At 47.7% G+C, this 16,581-nt stretch overlaps 1 protein-coding gene across 13 annotated transcripts in view; it reads left to right on the plus strand.

Moving 5' to 3' along the window:
* The window catches only part of FHOD3 (formin homology 2 domain containing 3), a 411,926-nt gene that overhangs the window by 172,335 nt on the left and 223,010 nt on the right, over positions 1-16,581 (plus strand). For all 13 annotated transcript variants that reach the window (XM_032467256.1, XM_032467268.1, XM_032467258.1 and 10 more), the window contains exons 4-5: positions 1,156-1,223; positions 7,732-7,837. In XM_032467256.1, coding sequence (XP_032323147.1) covers positions 1,156-1,223; positions 7,732-7,837 — 174 coding nt within the window. The remainder of the gene's footprint in view (positions 1-1,155; positions 1,224-7,731; positions 7,838-16,581) is intronic.

Below are 16,581 nucleotides of genomic sequence, written 5' to 3' on the forward strand. Positions count from 1 at the left end.
GCGGGGCCAGGGCTGTGTGACCAAGGGTTTGATGGACCACATAAAGGATTTTGGATTTCGTGCTCAGGGCGGCCACTGAAGGATTTAAATGGGCGCAGTGATGTCATTGGGTGGTCATTTTCGCCCAGTGCTTCTGGCCTTGGTCAGGAGAGCGGATGAGAGGAAGGGAAGAGGGCAAGATGTCCATAGGGAGGCCTCTGAGGATGCTACTGCTATTCAAATACTGAGCCTCACCCCTCTCCATCATTTTAAGTCATTCTCAGATGGGAGCCTGTTTGCCTCCAGGGTACAAAGTGGGCCTCTTCTCATAACTAGACTTATGCTACGTCTCTTAGATCTGTGTGTTCCAGACCCTTCCACTCAAGTCCATGCTGCTCACACAAGGGGAGAATGTGGCTCTGCAGTTACCACCCCCTTCCACTGGGGGTGGCATTGAAGCTCAGGGTTGCTGGCCATGAACGTGGTATGGCTTTGAACTCTACTGTTCTAAGTATTTTAAATAATTTTGCATTCCACTTCATCATATCAGAGCGGGGCTCTGCCATCTTCCTTGCTCCTGGCCAGGACCCCTCCTTGAATCCACCTCACATGAGTGAGAGCCCAGGTGCAGGCAGAGCTAAGGTGGGGCTCCTGCTGGAAGGGCCGTCACCACAGGAGCCAGTCAGCCCTTAGAGCCACCATGCTGCTCCTGGGTCTGTCGAGGTGAGCCTCAGATCCCAGGGAAAGGAGGCAACTCAAGATGTCTGAGCCCAACTGCAGAAAGCATGGTGGTGCCAGGGCTGGGAGTAGGGAAGGAGAGAGGCAGAAGGACCACTTCCGTCTTGGCTGCGTTAATTTTCTGGATATAGTTGGCGATCGAGTACAATAGTCTAGGAACAGCTGGACCGGAGAGAGGGAGGGCGAGGGCTGAGGGTTCAGACCTGGGCACCTTTCCCACGACTCACACCTCCCCTCCTCCCGCCTCCTGTAACAGCCCGGACGATTCTTTACCGTGTTGGGGGTGAGGTCTGTATCCTAAATGAATTTGTTTTGCGTACTTTAACAGTGGAAATTCTAGCATTGTTGTGGAACTCTAGAATAAAAGCATCCTCTCTGTGTTTTTATCATCTGTTGCATCAGTTTGATTAATTTTCTATGTTGTATTCTTTCTTTCAGAAAAACTGTACAACTCCAGTGGACGAGATTTAAGAAGGGCGCTTTTCTCCCTGAAGCAGATATTTCAGGTAAAAAAGAAAAAAATTCTCTCAGGTCTTGTTTTTGCATGGCTTCTCAGATTAGATGCAGACAAGTTTCTACCTTTTGCTGATTACAAAAATGGAAAGTCTCTTCAGGGTACAATGTAAATTTGGCCAAAATATCAGTTATGTGTTTTTACCATATGGAATATTTCAAGCAAAATGAGAAGTAAAGGAAACTATCAAATCACAGTATTTTCCCATATTGACTAAAGATTTAAAAAAATATCTGCTACAGATACAATTGAAGTCTTGTGTTCTCCTCTTCAATACTAAGCACCCTCTTCACACCCCACCCTGGGCCCCCTCAGCGTCCTGTGTCGTGTTTATCATGCAAATGCCCGTTTCCATACTCGTGGTGAATATTCACCAACCGCATGCAATGTTCCTCTCTATTTACTTTGCATGCACGTCATCATGCTCTGTGTATCCTGCTTCCTTAGTGAGAGCAGGGTAGGTCTGGACGCGACCGAGGTAGCTCTGAGTGAAGATCCCATTGTATGAAGAAACCACAAGTTGCCTTGTTCATTCTTCTGTTGGCGGACAGCTGGGTTCATTTCCAGGGTTCTGCTGTCATGGACCGCGCGGCAGGGACGCGCCCCCGTGTGCCCGTGCACGCCCATCCCTGTCGGGTTCTGTCTCCTCTCCTAAGCCTTCCCTCTGCTTCTCCCCTGCGAGAGTCACAAGCTTAGTGCAGAGGGTGAGGGCATGTGTGCAGACAGATTCCAAGACCGTTACCCACAAGAGACTGCAAAAGAAAGAGTTTGGGGCGGAGGGTGAGCTCGCCATGCCTGGGCAGGGTCAGGAGAGGCGGGACGCGACTCCATGGAGAAGATGGATTTGCACTGAGCTCATGTCTGTGTAGATGCATCATTCTTTCTATTATGATTTTAGACTCTAGCGTGTATACCGTTTCTCTTCAGTTCCCATCTCCTTCACATTCTTAAGACTTTCCTTGTCGGTGATAGTTGTAGCCAGGGGCAATTCCTTTCCTGGGTGTTTTCCTGTCTGAGGGGGTTGGCAGAAAGTCAGGCCAACAATCCATCCCACCTGCACGTTCTTGTCCCATTTTTAAGCATGTTCACCCATGCCCTCATCCTTTTCCCAGGGCAGAGCCCTTCTCATTGACATTTCTAGAGATGAGTCCTTCTTTCTCGTCTTCCGACAGCTACAGGTGTGAACCTGAGTCACCATTGCACCCTCATGTTGCACGTCTCAGAAGTGCCTTGGGGTCTGGGGTCTGCCTTGGTTTGGGCCATTTCTTCTGGAAAAATTGTCACTGCCGTCATGGGCAACACCTGCTTTTGGTCCCCCCCAACTCAATCCATGCATTAGCTTCTCACCAGAGGGGTTGACAAGGTCCTTCTCTTGCTGGTTCTGCATAGCCTTCTGGGTTACATCTGAATCTCTCAATGTAACATTGAGGTCCTTCTGGATCTGGCCTCTGCTGCCCACCTCTCCATCCTTGGCTGCACCAAAGTCTCACCCGTGATTAGGTTCTGGGGCCAAGCTGTGCCCTTTCTCTTCTGCACCTTTGCCCCTGGACCTGTTGCTTCTTTGCCAGGATGTGTTGCCACCCCCGATCCACTCTCCGTGTCTCTCAGTTGCCCACCTGGGATCTCCTGCCAGGGATGCTCTCCCTAAATGAGCCCTCACTGCAGTCAAGAGATCTCCAGATGCCTCTAAAGCTCTCTGTGCTCATCTATGGGATAGAACTTAGGACACTGCAGGGTACTTGTCTGAGTCCGGACACCTGTGAGCTCCCTAGGTTTCATCACTGGGTCTTTGGGGCCTCAGACTATCTGCTTAAGCAGTAGATGAACAGACTGGGCGAACTGCATACTCCTCTAGCAAATGTCGGTCTTCAATCTTTCCTGACTTTAATTTAGTAAATACTTCGCTAGTTACTAGTCCCAGAGTTTCACTTCCCATGTATCGCTCTGTGTCTCCCTGCTTCTTAGCTGAGCCAAACTTCTTCACCCTCCACGATGTCCTCCTCTCGAACTCACATCCCCGATGGCAGTAGGGCTGGGCCCTGACTCCCACCGCTCCTCACCCTAACTCACTTGTGTAGTCCCTCAGCCCACCTGCTGTTCCTGTTGTTCAGCTTCGCCTTCTTTCAAAACCTGTGTTCACCTCATCGAGTATCCAGTTGGTGGCAGAACCACACAAAGAAGAGCGATTCCAAGTGACTTTTAAAACACTGCAATTGGTGCGCCCTGGGGAGGATATACTCTGAGAACAAAAAGAACCACACACACACGAAGATCCACTGTTTAAAACAATCCTATTGCTGGTAGTGGTGTTGGTATTGCTATTCTGATACTGTTGTGTGTGTGTGTTCTTATTTTGTCATTCTGAGAGTTCTTAAGGGTTAGGATTCTTGGTGTATGGAAGGAAGCTGATGAAAGGTAGAACAACTGAGTCAAAAACTCTGGGTTCCTGAATTTAATCGGAAGTATCAGAATGAACCCATGGTGTTTATTATCTTAACAAACTTGCCAAAAAAGCATATTTCTAGCTCTAAGTTTATTGAACAGGACTAGCAGCAATGATCAAGCCACGAGCAAAAGGCACCACTAGCACTGAGATTGTGGTCTTAAAGTACAGAAAGGAACCAGCGCTCCTTGGAGAAATAGCTGATTCCAAGTCTGGCATGGGAGACGGGTAAAATAAACTTGGAACATCGTATCCTATCGATAGCAAGGAAGCTATCAAATACGACTAGGATTCTTGCCAAAGGAAGTCAGGAGCACGTTGAAGGGTCTCCCACTGGCTGACTAAAGATGGACAACGTGAGCACCAACAAGGGTGTTAGTTACGATGGATCTGCATTGATGAGTCATCATGACGCTAAAGAGTAACAATGATTGGTCGCCACTGGAAGGAGATGCTGGTGAACCAGCTCTTTATTTTGAAACATGGGTGAAGTTTTAGAATCATACACTTATCTTACCTTTTCCTATTTGGACTTTAGGATAATCAAGCCGTTGTGGAGGGGAAGTTTTGCTTGTAAAAATACTCTAGCTAAGAAGTAAGAGGGAGTGATAGAATTAGAATATCCATTAGAATGTCAGAATTTTGCAACCCTGAATAAGTTAAGCGATCTAGGTATTAAGCATCAAGACCTGCTGACGTGATGGAAATAAAATATAACCAATTACATTGCTTCCTCATGGAAACTCACACTGCCGTGGAGGACGTGGTCAAGCCAACAGAATCAACCCTGGATCTGATCATGCCTCTTACATGCAGTAACCAATTTATAAATGATCTAGGACCAAGGCACGTGTTGAACTACACCACAGGCATGTAGTCAACAAAATCCAGAATATAGGCCACTCTATAGGACAAATGATCTCGTTTCTTTGCACAAATTTCAAGGAAAAGAATAGAGATGAATTAAAAGACAATTAAAAGTTCTATCAGCTAATTGCCATATGTGGATCTTACTTATATCCTAATTCAAAATGTGGAAGAAAAATCTATTTTTGAGACAGTTGGAATTTTGGTCACTGACTAGACATTTGATAATATTGAGAAAGTATTAATTTTTCATTGTGAGCACATAATTTTAAAAAGAGTTCCTATACTTTGGAGGTAGATATTGGAATATTTATGGATTAAATGATGTGGTGTTTGAGACGTGCTTCAAATTAATACGGCAGCAGACAAGACTGAGATGATAGAGGAGACAGGGTTGATGTGAGATGATTGGTACCTAGGGTTCATGAAATTATTCTGTCTTCTTTTGTATAGGTTTAAAGTTTTCCATGGTGAAAAAGTTAAACATGTGTCAGGTCTCATTTTCATCCCCTCACCACGCTTGTTCTGTAGTGTTGTCTCTCTGAATTCTGAAGGATGCGGTTTCCAGCAATTACTCACCAAACAGATATTTTAGAGCAGCCTTTGTTGGCATTATGTAGGCAAGGAAGAAGGTGTTTGCTACCAGAAGTTTCATCTCTTTGGAAGACCACAGACCCGTGCACAGAACAGCTCTAAACCACAGGGCAGGGATGCTTTGGGTGGATTCCACAGGCTACAAGCGGTCTGGGGCTTAGATCACCTTCTCCACAGCCCCAGGTCTGTATCTCCATCATCTCTTACATTTTCTAGACGTGGAGGTTCTTTTTGGAACTAGAGGATAAGGGTGTAAAGAAAGAGCCATTGGTCATTTGGATTGAGATGAATATTCATTGACCAGTAGGCATTAAAAAAAAAAAAATGACCACAGGTTAAATTGTGGCTTTTATGGAGAATTCTGGAAGTCGAGGATAATCTCTTATCAGTTAATGTTAAAATTTTGATTTCGTTCTAGTCAGAAACCAGTGTTTTAAAAATCATGTATTAATGCCCGTATATTTTAGGATATGTGTTCAAAATCTTATATGTTGCCAATTCGGAAGACATTCTCCACATTTATTATCCGTATGTTTTTATTTCCTAAGCACCTTATCTATATATGTGCATACATTTTAGTTAGGGCGCTGAATTATTTTTGTAAACACCGTCTCCCCTGTCCAGTGTTTTTTCCGAGGACCTTGGCCAGGCAGTCAACTCTCTGCTATATTGATATTAGTGATTAGCTTGAGTGGTTTCTTGAGAGCTTGTTCGTACTTTTTCACCACGAAGTCATGTGTGAATCTAGTTTTAGTTAAAGTAATAAACATTTGTTACATGCTTGGAAAACCTTTCTGACTAGACATGAGCTCATCTAAATGTTCGCTTTTCACATATGCTGGTGGAAAAGAACATGGATGGAGGGAGAATTATTTTTATTTCCTTTATACATATGAGTGTAAAGTAATTTTCCAAAAGCTCATGATATTGTCCCGTTTTCTCTTGCTTCCTAAGCCATGATTATCTTGAAGTCTGACTTAGCACAGCTGTCTCTCATTACCTTCAGGGCACAAGCATCGCTCCCCCCACCCCGCGCCGCACTCCCCACCACCACCCCCCGCCGCACTCCCCCCACCACCCCCCGTGCCCTCTGGACCTCAAGAGTGTGTTCTTGATTCAAAGGGAGCTTTTGCCTGGCTGCCCCCACTGAACTCAAGTCCTCCATCCATATAATTGGAAAATGCCATAAAATCAAAACGAGGAGCTAATTTCAACGTAGAGACAAGAGAATTGTGCCAGTGCGTGTAAATTATGTTTTTCTTTTTGGAGAGAAATCATGGTTTGCTGACCATTCCTAGAATAATAACCTTTCATTATTCCATTAAGCTTTCTGCTATTTACATCACTGAGGTTTTTTTATTTTTGCTCTGTTGTTATAATTGAAGATGAATGTGTCCTAGCTGCATTTGAGACAAGGCACAATCCAATGAGGCAGTCTCCTGAAACAGGAGTGGAAATATCCCTCCCAGAGAGCTCCATCGAACTTGGTACCGCCGGAAAGTGACTGGAGCTGGGGGCTGGCTGGACCTAGTTGGGTCATCTTGGCCAAAGTTTTGCCACTCTGGAGTCTTTATCTGCAAAGAGAAGGTTGGATTAGATCAGTGGTTCTTGAGCTGGTTGCCCTTTAGGATTTCCTGGGGGAATTTAATAGCAGAGCCTGGGCCCCACCCCACAAATTGATTAAATCCATCTGGGTAGGGACCTGCTTCCTGTTCCTTTTCAAAGCTCCGCAGATGATCCTGATGTGAGGGAGGCAGGGGTGAGAAGACTGAGCATTGCTGAATCCCCCGCAGGGCTTGCTAAGCACGCATTGCTGGGCTTCACAGTGGAGTTTCCTATCTAGTAAGTCAGGATGGGGCCGGGTATTTTGCATTTTTTAACAAGTTTCCAGGTGATGCTCATGTGCCTTGTGGGTCTGGAGACCTCTCTTTGAGAGCCACTGGATTAGACGGCCCCTGAGATTCCTTCCATGTCCTGCCTGCTCTGATCAGGTCTGCAGGCCGACCAAAGTGGCTCTTTTGAGGGGCAGTGTGGCTGGTTCTGAGCTCTGCCTCCTTGCTTGTCCTGCAAGCAGCACGACTTGGGATGTGGAAACACTGCTCCCTTGCTTTCGCAGATACCGTTTGCAAGCCCCTGGTAACCATCCTTAGGGACTGTCTTTTGAAACATGCGAATTGCTTTGAATCCTTCCCTCGATGGTCTGCGCTGCAGCCCAGTGTTTCCTGTGCTCAAACCCAGCCAGCTTCATGTGGCTGGTCCCAGGGACCGGCGGGCGAGTGGAGCATGGTGATTTCTAAAGAATGAAAAACAGATCGCTATAAATATTCCTGACAGTCAGGGGGTTCATTTGCTTTATCTTTATTAGATTGCCCAGAAGGCAATAATTGGTCTTTGGCAAACAACAACGTGAAGACTGGTTGTGAAATTCCTCTGGCAACAGTTAAGATGCTTCATTTGAATCGAGCAGAGCAATCTTCAGAGGTCGGTCTGGCTTCAAAGGCTTGTTCGTACTTTTAACAGCACAGCCTGGGTAGAGGATGGACTGGGACAGTATTTGAAGTCTCTTCTTTCTTTTTTTCTTCCCGTTTCCTGCCAGGATGACAAGGATTTGGTGCATGAATTTGTAGTGGCTGAAGGCCTGACGTGTTTGATCAAGGTGGGAGCTGAGGCAGATCAGAACTATCAGAACTACATTCTGAGGGGTAAGTTACGCTGGGCCTGGGGCAGCCAGCCCCTGCTGCAGGGGAGGTTGTGGGTCGCCTCCAGGAACTCCAACACTGAGAGCTCTTTAAAAGACGTGGATTACGGAGTAAGGTGATGAAGATGTCTTGCAGCAAAGGATGACACCTTTGTCGGGTTTTATCAGTTCCTAGTAACTAGTGACTGAGTTCATTTTTTTGACTTTACCTGAAGTCTCTTCCCAATTATTAAAAAAGAGCACATTCTGCACATTCGGTTTTTTATAATCTCTTTAATTGATGGGGAAAGGGACATACCAAGTGGCGTGGGTAATGCCTCCGTTTCAGCAGAAAGCCACCTCAAACCAAAGAGGTCAGTTTACTTCCTGGGAAAAATACTGTCTCCAACTTGGATCATCCCCGGGAGTTCCTGTAAGATGTGCACGTTCCTCACCATGTCCTGTTTCTGACTAGGTAGGTCGTGGATGGGCCCAGAATCTGCATTTTAAAGAAGGATGCTGAGAGCTACCTCCATAATTTCATTTTTTTGTAAAGTGTTGTATGTGCGGCATCTGAAACACTGATTACTACTCCAGTTCATAAAGTTAATGCTCTTTGCAGAGTTACAGTGTTTTTCTGCACATTCACAGAAATAATTGTATTTATTCCCGTAAAAAAAACCTGTAAATAAGCAGGGCAAAAATTATTAGGTTGGATCATCAGGCATAGCGGTTGTCAACAGTTTTGACCCACCCAAGGAAACATTTAATATAGTTCAAGATTATTTCCATCTTACAGTTGAAACATTTGAGACTCAACGAGATTGAGCGTTTGCCTGAAAAAATCACTTCCTCTCGTGTGTGGTCAAGCAGGGGCCGTGCCCAGGCACTGGGGCACAGCAAGGCTGATCCAGGTTCTGTACCCTGCCTGCATCTTTGCCGTAACCCCACAACTCCCATGTTCATCTAAGGAAAAAAAAATACCCCCTTTGCCTTTCCCTTGGATGAAGGGAAAATATGCAAAACGTGTGATTTAATATCAAATGTCCATGGTTAGAGTTGAATGAGACAGGTGAAAGGAGGCAGTCCCGTGGTTTCCTGTTGTGTTTTACCCTGAGAAGATTCCTTTATGTTCTGAGTTGTGACCCAGCACCTCGAACTCTCTGCATCCTTCCCCATTTTCCCTGCTCCTGGAGACTCATTTCAACACAGGCAAGAGCAAAAGAGAAAACTTTGGGCTCATTCAAAAAAATTTTCTTTAGGGATGTATTTTCAAGTCAGTGTTAATTATTTCTGTCCAAACGTGTGTGAGAGGGGCTTCCTCAGCCTCAGTTTCTCTGCTCCCTGGTGTTTGCGAGGCTGGGAGGCACCTCCCTGTGTTCACCTTGCGTCTTTTCCTGGGCAGGGCGGATCCTCATTACAGGATGAGAGTAGAGATGCTTTATGGATGAATTTTATGGTTTGTCTCCTCAATATCATGAAAACATTTATATGGAAACTTGCATGGTGTGGGTAGACAAATCAACCATGAACTTTGTCCTGCCGTGTGGCCTCTGAGTGCCGCTGTCCTTCTGTGTCTGCAGAGGCGTGTGCAAGTTTTGATTCTCATCCTCAGATTTCCATCCTCATGGGTCCAACACCTGGAATGGGGAACAGCACAGAATTAAGGGTGGGAGCAAGTCCTCTAGTTTACTTTCTGGGTCACTTAGACTATGGATGCTCGTAAGTTGAACCACGTGGAAGGAAATATACCTGAAATTGCCAAATTCTGAATAGTGGGTCCAAACTAAGAGTATTTATTGTTATGTTTAAAGTAGACATCGTTTTAACTTAAAAAAAAGTCTTCCCCAGGGGGTGCTGGCATGAATGCACGGACCTCCACACACCTCTGTAGAACTAATAACCATCTACAGGTTTATCTTTATTCTTCTGACCCTTGCCTAAGAGTGTATATGTGCATTTTTACAGAGCAATTATCAATGTAAATGTTTGCATTCATGTCCACTCAAGGCTCGGGAGAGGAGAGTGGCTCTGCCGGCTGTGGTCAGCTCCCTCTGATCAGGAAGGTTTAATTCTTGTCAGGAGCCCCCTACAGACCTCCTGTGGGTTAAAACTGGGTTGTAGGACCACCTGTAGCTGTAAGGGAGGTGGGCAGAGGGGGTGTTTGGTTCCTGGACTCTTAAGAGGAGGCAGCAAAAGAGAAAGGCCTGGCTTTGTACCTCGGGTTGCTAGTGCCTGCCACTCAGCGGGGGTTGGGAAGGAAAAGCAGCCTGGCTGGGAGAGCCCTCTGGTCAGCAGCGCCCTGGGGGCCCGGCTGGAGGGACTGAGGGCCTCCGTGCAGCGGAGGGGCTTGCGGGGTAAGGCAGGGTGAGCTCAGTGGCTGTACAAGGTCATGTGAATTGTACTTGCTGGAAAAGACGGTTCTGACATGGAATCCCTCAGCTAGACTCTCCACCCTCGTGTGTGCCTGTCATTCAGCTCGCAGTGGTTTATTAATTGGCAGTGTTCTGATCTGTGCTAGGAAGTTACCAAAGGCAGTTACCAAATGCTTGAGAATCATAACTCCCCAGCACAGCCAGGGGAGGCCCTAACCTCCTGCTGCTTCTGTCTCTGCAGAAGATGCCTCTGAGGTAAGACCCGCACCGTAGGTGGCGCTTCCTGAGCTGTGAGGGGCCTGCGTTCCCATTGCCGCACCAAGGCCTCGCCTTCTGATTTTGACTTTCCATTAGGGTCTGCTTATTGGAGGCCAGGAGGCTGCCATCTGTTACCTGGGACACGAGCGGATGCTCAGTCCCGTTCAGGTGACTACAAGCCGTCCTGCTCTCCACGCAGCCCAGGGCCTTCCGGGCCCGCCCGGCTTGTGCTCAGTCTCAGAAGACTCGGGGTAACTGGGGCGCCGTGTGCCAGCGTCCGCACATGTTGACGTATCTGACTGAAGCCCGTGCTGGGAAAGTGCACCTTTAAGGGACGTCCCTGACAGATTTCTTAGGCTGAGACGTTTGTGTCTGATGCGAGGAAACGATCATTTTCCCTGGTCCGTGTGCTGAGTCACCCCTTCCTGACCTTGAAGACGTGGAGGCTTTTTTAGGTTGTGATCAGCTGTCAGCAGCCCCCAGACCTTTGCCATCAAGGAGTGAGGGATGGGGAGGTCAGACGCAGATCAAGAGGGAGAAACCAGAAAGCCTTTTCCAGTTTTGTACCCACCATTCCCTGGGGAGGACAGCGTGCCCGCCCTGGGCCACTCGGGAGAGGCGCGCACAGGGCACAGGCCGGGACCTCTGCTGTGCTTTGCACACAAGGCGGGGTGAGCAGGGTTAGGAGGGGCTGGTTTGCATCCTGTTGGTGGGCCCTGGGCGGCTAGGCCTGAAGTGTGGGGGCTGACACGGCAGGTGGTTAGGGGTGTGGACCAGAGCTGCTGGAAAAGAGGACTGAGTGCCTCTGACCAGAGCCTCAAAACTAGGTCAGGACGGTGCTTAAAGACCCTTCATACAAACCACCAGGGGGGTGAGCCGTCGCAGTGCCTTCGTGGAGTTTCCTCAGGAGCCCCTCTCTCTGACCATGTGTGAGGCCCCCAGGTCTCACGGAAGCCAGAGCATTTGGAGAACCCTGTTCTTTCGACATCTGCTTTTAGAACCACTAAATGTCGCCTTATTATTGCGTTCAGCCCTCTGACAGCTCTGTTTTTAAGGCCCCAGGATCTGTTGCTTTGAGTTTAGGATGTATCTACTGAGAGGGAAAGACGGGTTGTGAGTTACGGTGTCACCAAGCACTGTCCAAAAATATGAGCCAGCGGCTGGGAAGAGGTCTTAAATGCACAACATGTAGAAATAATATTTATCTGACTTACTATTTTTGGATGATTATAGCTAATAACCTAAAGGTTTTTTTTTATGGGGAGGGCAATGTGCGGATAGCCAGTGTTTAATACTAATCTCCTGTGGAATTTTGTACCTTACAACTATTTTTGTTGAAGTGGGACCTTGAGAGCTGTATTCCTGGGAACTTACACCTTCCACGCACAGATGGAGCCTTCACTGTGGGCCGTGTCAGGCCCTGTGGATGCACCGATGAAACCGAGACACAGCTCTGTCCTGGAGAAGCTCCCTGGGAGGTGCTGCATGTGGCCCACTTTATATGTTGTATCAGAGACATCTGACACGTTTAGAAACTGCATGTAGGTGATATGCTTTGGGGGAGGAAAGAGAAAGAGATCAGTAGAATCATTGAGACCAGCTGCCTTTTCTGGCTGTACCTCAAGGGAAGGTGCCTCTTAACTACTTCGTTTTACATGGAGAAATTTGATTTGATCATTTCACCTAAAGCAAAGTACCCATTAATCATAGAATATCTTAGTATCAGAGCTGGATGAGATCTTAGAACTCCTTCAGCTCAGCCCTTTCATTTTAAGAGAAAACAGCAGGTGTTTAGTTGGCTCCTGTGTTTTTAAAGATGTTTTAATGGTTGTCAACATTTAAAACTTGGAGAGATGTGACATTAAAAAAAAAAATCCAAACTTCGGTTGTCTTTGGAAAAACTGGAACCAGAGAATTTCAGCGCCTTGCCAAATGTGACTTAACTATAGGGGGAGAAATGCCTCGCACCTTAGGGAATCTCTTAATGAGGATCAGGACTTCTGGTCAGATAGATTTATTTTGTCGGCATCACTGGGAACCAGGCAGTGGTATGAAATGATCAAATGGTAATCAAACGATAATTAAGCCAGCATCCTCCATCCCGGGAAAACGTTAAGGTTTGTGTTTTTGTGTTTCAGAGCAAAGGAGAGCGGAGGTTGGGTTCAGACTGTAGATGGGGGAGGGGAGGGAGGTGCCCAACTGTGGTACTAAGATGAGGAGATGAGAACAGAAGAGGGGAGAGCTGTTTAACGTCCAGAACCAAAGTCACTTCCTTGACTGGGTCTCAGGAGAAGCTGCCTCTTTCTTACCTCTTGCTGGGCATGCTTTCTGTGTCGGTCAGGACTTAGGGATCAGTCATGGCAGCCACGTGGCCAGCTGTGTGGGTGACACACAGCTCAAGTGTCCTGGTCGTGTCTGTCACCAGCCCTGCGATCGGAGGGTAAGGGGAGTTGAGAACTGTGTCAAGGACAGAGCCCTTCACTCGATGTCTCTTCTTGCTCAGTTGGTGTGACGGGCTGTTCCCAGCGGGGAATCACGCTGGCCAGCACAAGTTAGCAGCCAGACTGAACATTCAGAGATGAGAGCGTCAGAGCATCCAGGCCGGTGGGATGCAGGTGGACAAGGAAACTACAAAACCTGAGCGATATAGATATTTTTCTTAAAAGAGAAATAGCTCTAATTGTTTTATTATGTAACTTGTGAACACACAGTTGTCTGAAAAGCAGACAACAAACAGCAAAAACATAAAGATCACTGAAAATCCCACAAAACAGACCGTTTTCTGCCCAGCCATGTACATGCTTGCTTTGCGCATGCCTGTGACACAGATGAAGTGTCCTGTACATGTGCTGGCAAACATGTCTCCCGGAAGGGAGCTGGGGACCCTGCACGCTGGCTTTGTGACATCTCCTAGACTCGGCACAAGTATTTACTTTAAATTGCTGCTCCCTTGCCTATAAAAGGGAGGGCAATACCTTCTTTAAAGGAGTGTTCTGAAGTTAAAGAGCTCACGGAAAGGTCTAAATAAAGGACTGAATTGTAGACATTTATTATCAATAATAGTCAATGATATGACTGCAGTAATCACCCATTATGTGCTGAATTATGCACCCCTTCAAATTCATATGTTGAAGTCAAACCCCCTAATACCTCAGAACATGACTGTATTTGAAGAGAGGGCCTTTAAAGAGCTAATTAGGTTACAGTGAGGTCACTGGGCCCTGAGCCAGGATGACTCGTATCCTTATGAGAAGAAAAGATTAAGACACAGATCTGTATGAGGGGAAAGGATATGAAAATGACCATCTGCAAGTCAAGCAGAGAGGCCTCAGGAGAAACCAGCTCTGCAGACACTTTGAACTTGGACTTCCGGTGTCCAGAACTGTGAGAAGTGACCATCAGTTGCAAGTGGCACCTGTTACAGCGGCCCAGGCAGACGGATACGCCCCTCGGGAAGTTGCTGGGAATTACCTCGGGTGAAAATCCTGGGGACAAAGTCGTTGGCATCGAAGGTGTGTACATTTTTGTCTTGTTTTTGGTAGAATAAATGCCCTGCAGAGGGGATGTGTGAATCTCTGCTCCCTCCGGCGCTCTCCATTTCTGCTCGTTTATGGTGATCAGGACACACTTATTCCTACGGACGAATTTTTTTAGTCATTTTTATAAAATGGTTTGTACATTTTGGTTGTTCATTGTGTTAAATTTGTCGACGAACTGGGGACGAATTGATCTCCTTATTTAAAAATTCAAAACTATTCCTTGCATGCACTTTGTGTTACGGGACAAACCCTTTGCAGGGACACGTTCTCCGTCTCACTCTTGTGTGCAATGTCCGTTCTCCTGGCTTTTGTTACAGAATTTGATGCATCTCCCCCCAGGTGTTTTTGTGTTATTTTTTTGTTTATTTGTTTATCCATTTTTGAGTTGAGTCGGATACTTACCACATGAAAAGATGAGAGGGTTCCCTCGAGTCTCTTTCCTGTTTGGTTTGTAAACTTAGTTTGGGAGTGTCACCTAAGAAAGGCCTTCCTTGCCCTTTTTGGTGGGGTTTTGCTTCCATTCTGTGTCTTGGGGCCTGGGTTCCCCAGTTGTGACGACCACTTGGCTGAGACAGGAAGGCTCGTGGGTGAGGTACCCCTTCCCCGAGGGAGAGTCAGCCTCCCCTTCCTCTGTGTTCACATGCGGGGAGCTCTCCCTTTGAGGACTTAGAGGAGTGGGAACCTCTTCCTGTGAGGACTTGGGTGAGTAGCGTGCCTGCTGGAGGCCTGGTCTGTCAGTGCTGGGCCATCACCGGCTGCGGCATGTGGGCTGGGGTGTCTGGAAAAACTGGGCCGCTCACAGCCTTGGGATGTGGGCTCCACATTTTGTTTATTTGTTGTTTCTTCTTTTCTGTAGTTTTCAAAACCTCTGCTTTTTGGGTGTCTAATGTTCTTTATGCCCTGGTGTCACTCTCCTCGGCCTGACCTTTCTGCTCACCCCCTTGGCACGCTGCTGGGGATACGGCCTCCAGGTGGGACCAGCCACAAACCTGCCGAGGGGTTTGGTCAAGGTGGGAAAGCCGCAGCCCGCCCTGCTTGGGGAGGGAGGCTGAGTCACTCTTGCTGCTGGTATGTGGTGGCAGAAAGGTCATCCCTGAGTGCTCTGAGGGTCCCATCTGGGGCCCCTCTTGCCACCCCTCCAACCCCCACCCTGCATGAGGCCTGCACCCCTCTTAAAAAACTGGGTTAGGGAAGAGCCAAGAGCTGCCCTGTGTCCTGCCTCTCCCAGCCCGTCCAGGCACAGGGGCCAGACGTGGGCGCTCACCGGGCCTTCTCCATGGCCCGTGCAGGCCCTGGGAGACTGCGGCCTTGCCCGGCTTGTGTCCGTGACTGTCTCCCAGGAGAGGGAGGCGGCGGCTGGGCCCAGCGTCCCCCGCGGGCCGGCACCTTCTCAAAGCCCACGGCATGTGGTCGGCCATGCCTGGTCTCGGGGCTCGTGGGCCCTCTTCCCACTTCTCATTGGTCACTGGGGTCGATCGGTAGGAAGGGGGTTTGGAGGCCTCTTGCGCTGCCATCTTTCTGGAAGTGTGAAATCACAGAATCATTGCTTGTGGTCCGTGTCCCGACAAACCCTCAGGCAGTCACACTGTGTGCAGGAAGGCGATGGGTCGGGGGGTGGGGGTGACGGAGCCCGGGAAGGCCAGAGCCGGGTCCTGAACTTTGATGGGACAGAGTGCCCTTTGTTTTCCCTCTGGGCTCTCAGGAGAGAGAGGAAGGGGCTGGGAGAGGCCGCAGCTAAGGCCAGCGACACTGGCGACCTGGAGACCCCTCCCTGCATTTGGCAGCAGGTACGACACTCAGCCTTCAGAGTCTAACTCTGAGAGGGGGGCACTTCCAGCTCTAAACATGACTTTGGTTTCCCTCTTCACTCCCTTCCCGGGTACTTTTCCCCTGTAATTAGAAAATGCTTTTCTCTTGGTGACTTTGCCTTTGAACTAATCAGGCTTTTCTTCCAAGTTTTAATTTTTCTGAACTAAAAATCAATTATTAATTCTGTTGAACGAAGCAGGAATTAAGTGGTCACAGACACACTCCACAGGGTAGTCTTTATAAAGCAGTACACGGCCAGGTCTACCTGGCAAACATTATCCCCAGCCTGCAGCAGCATTCGGCCACATCGTATGACGTTGCTAATAGGTGACCATTTTTACTGTAGAAATGGTACAGTTGAGTTGTTTAACTTAATACAATTATCGTAATTTAAACTTGACTCTGCTCTAGACTGATCCGATGCTTCTTTAAAATTCACCTTGCATTCCGCATAGAGTCACAGCCCTCCAGAAATTCAGGCCAGATTGCAGACAAAAAAAATAATCCCCCCAAACCCAAAACACACGCACAAAAAAATCCCAAACACCCAACCCCTCGCTATTTTGTGCAGCTGTGCCTCTGAGCACTTCGACCTGTCACAGCCTCAGCCAGAGAGATTCCTCCAGAATTTTCACCTCCACTGGCAGCCCCCATGCCCTCCCTTCTATCTGTGATGAGAAGGAAGAAAGAAGCACAGTGTTATTTGGCCATTCCTCTGTGTGGAATTTTCCACGACTGAAGCTCATTGCTATGTGTTCATCAGGAATTTTTCCACTTTATACCGAAGA

The sequence above is a fragment of the Camelus ferus genome, chromosome 24, assembly GCF_009834535.1.
Source record: "Camelus ferus isolate YT-003-E chromosome 24, BCGSAC_Cfer_1.0, whole genome shotgun sequence".
NCBI lineage: Eukaryota > Metazoa > Chordata > Mammalia > Artiodactyla > Camelidae > Camelus > Camelus ferus.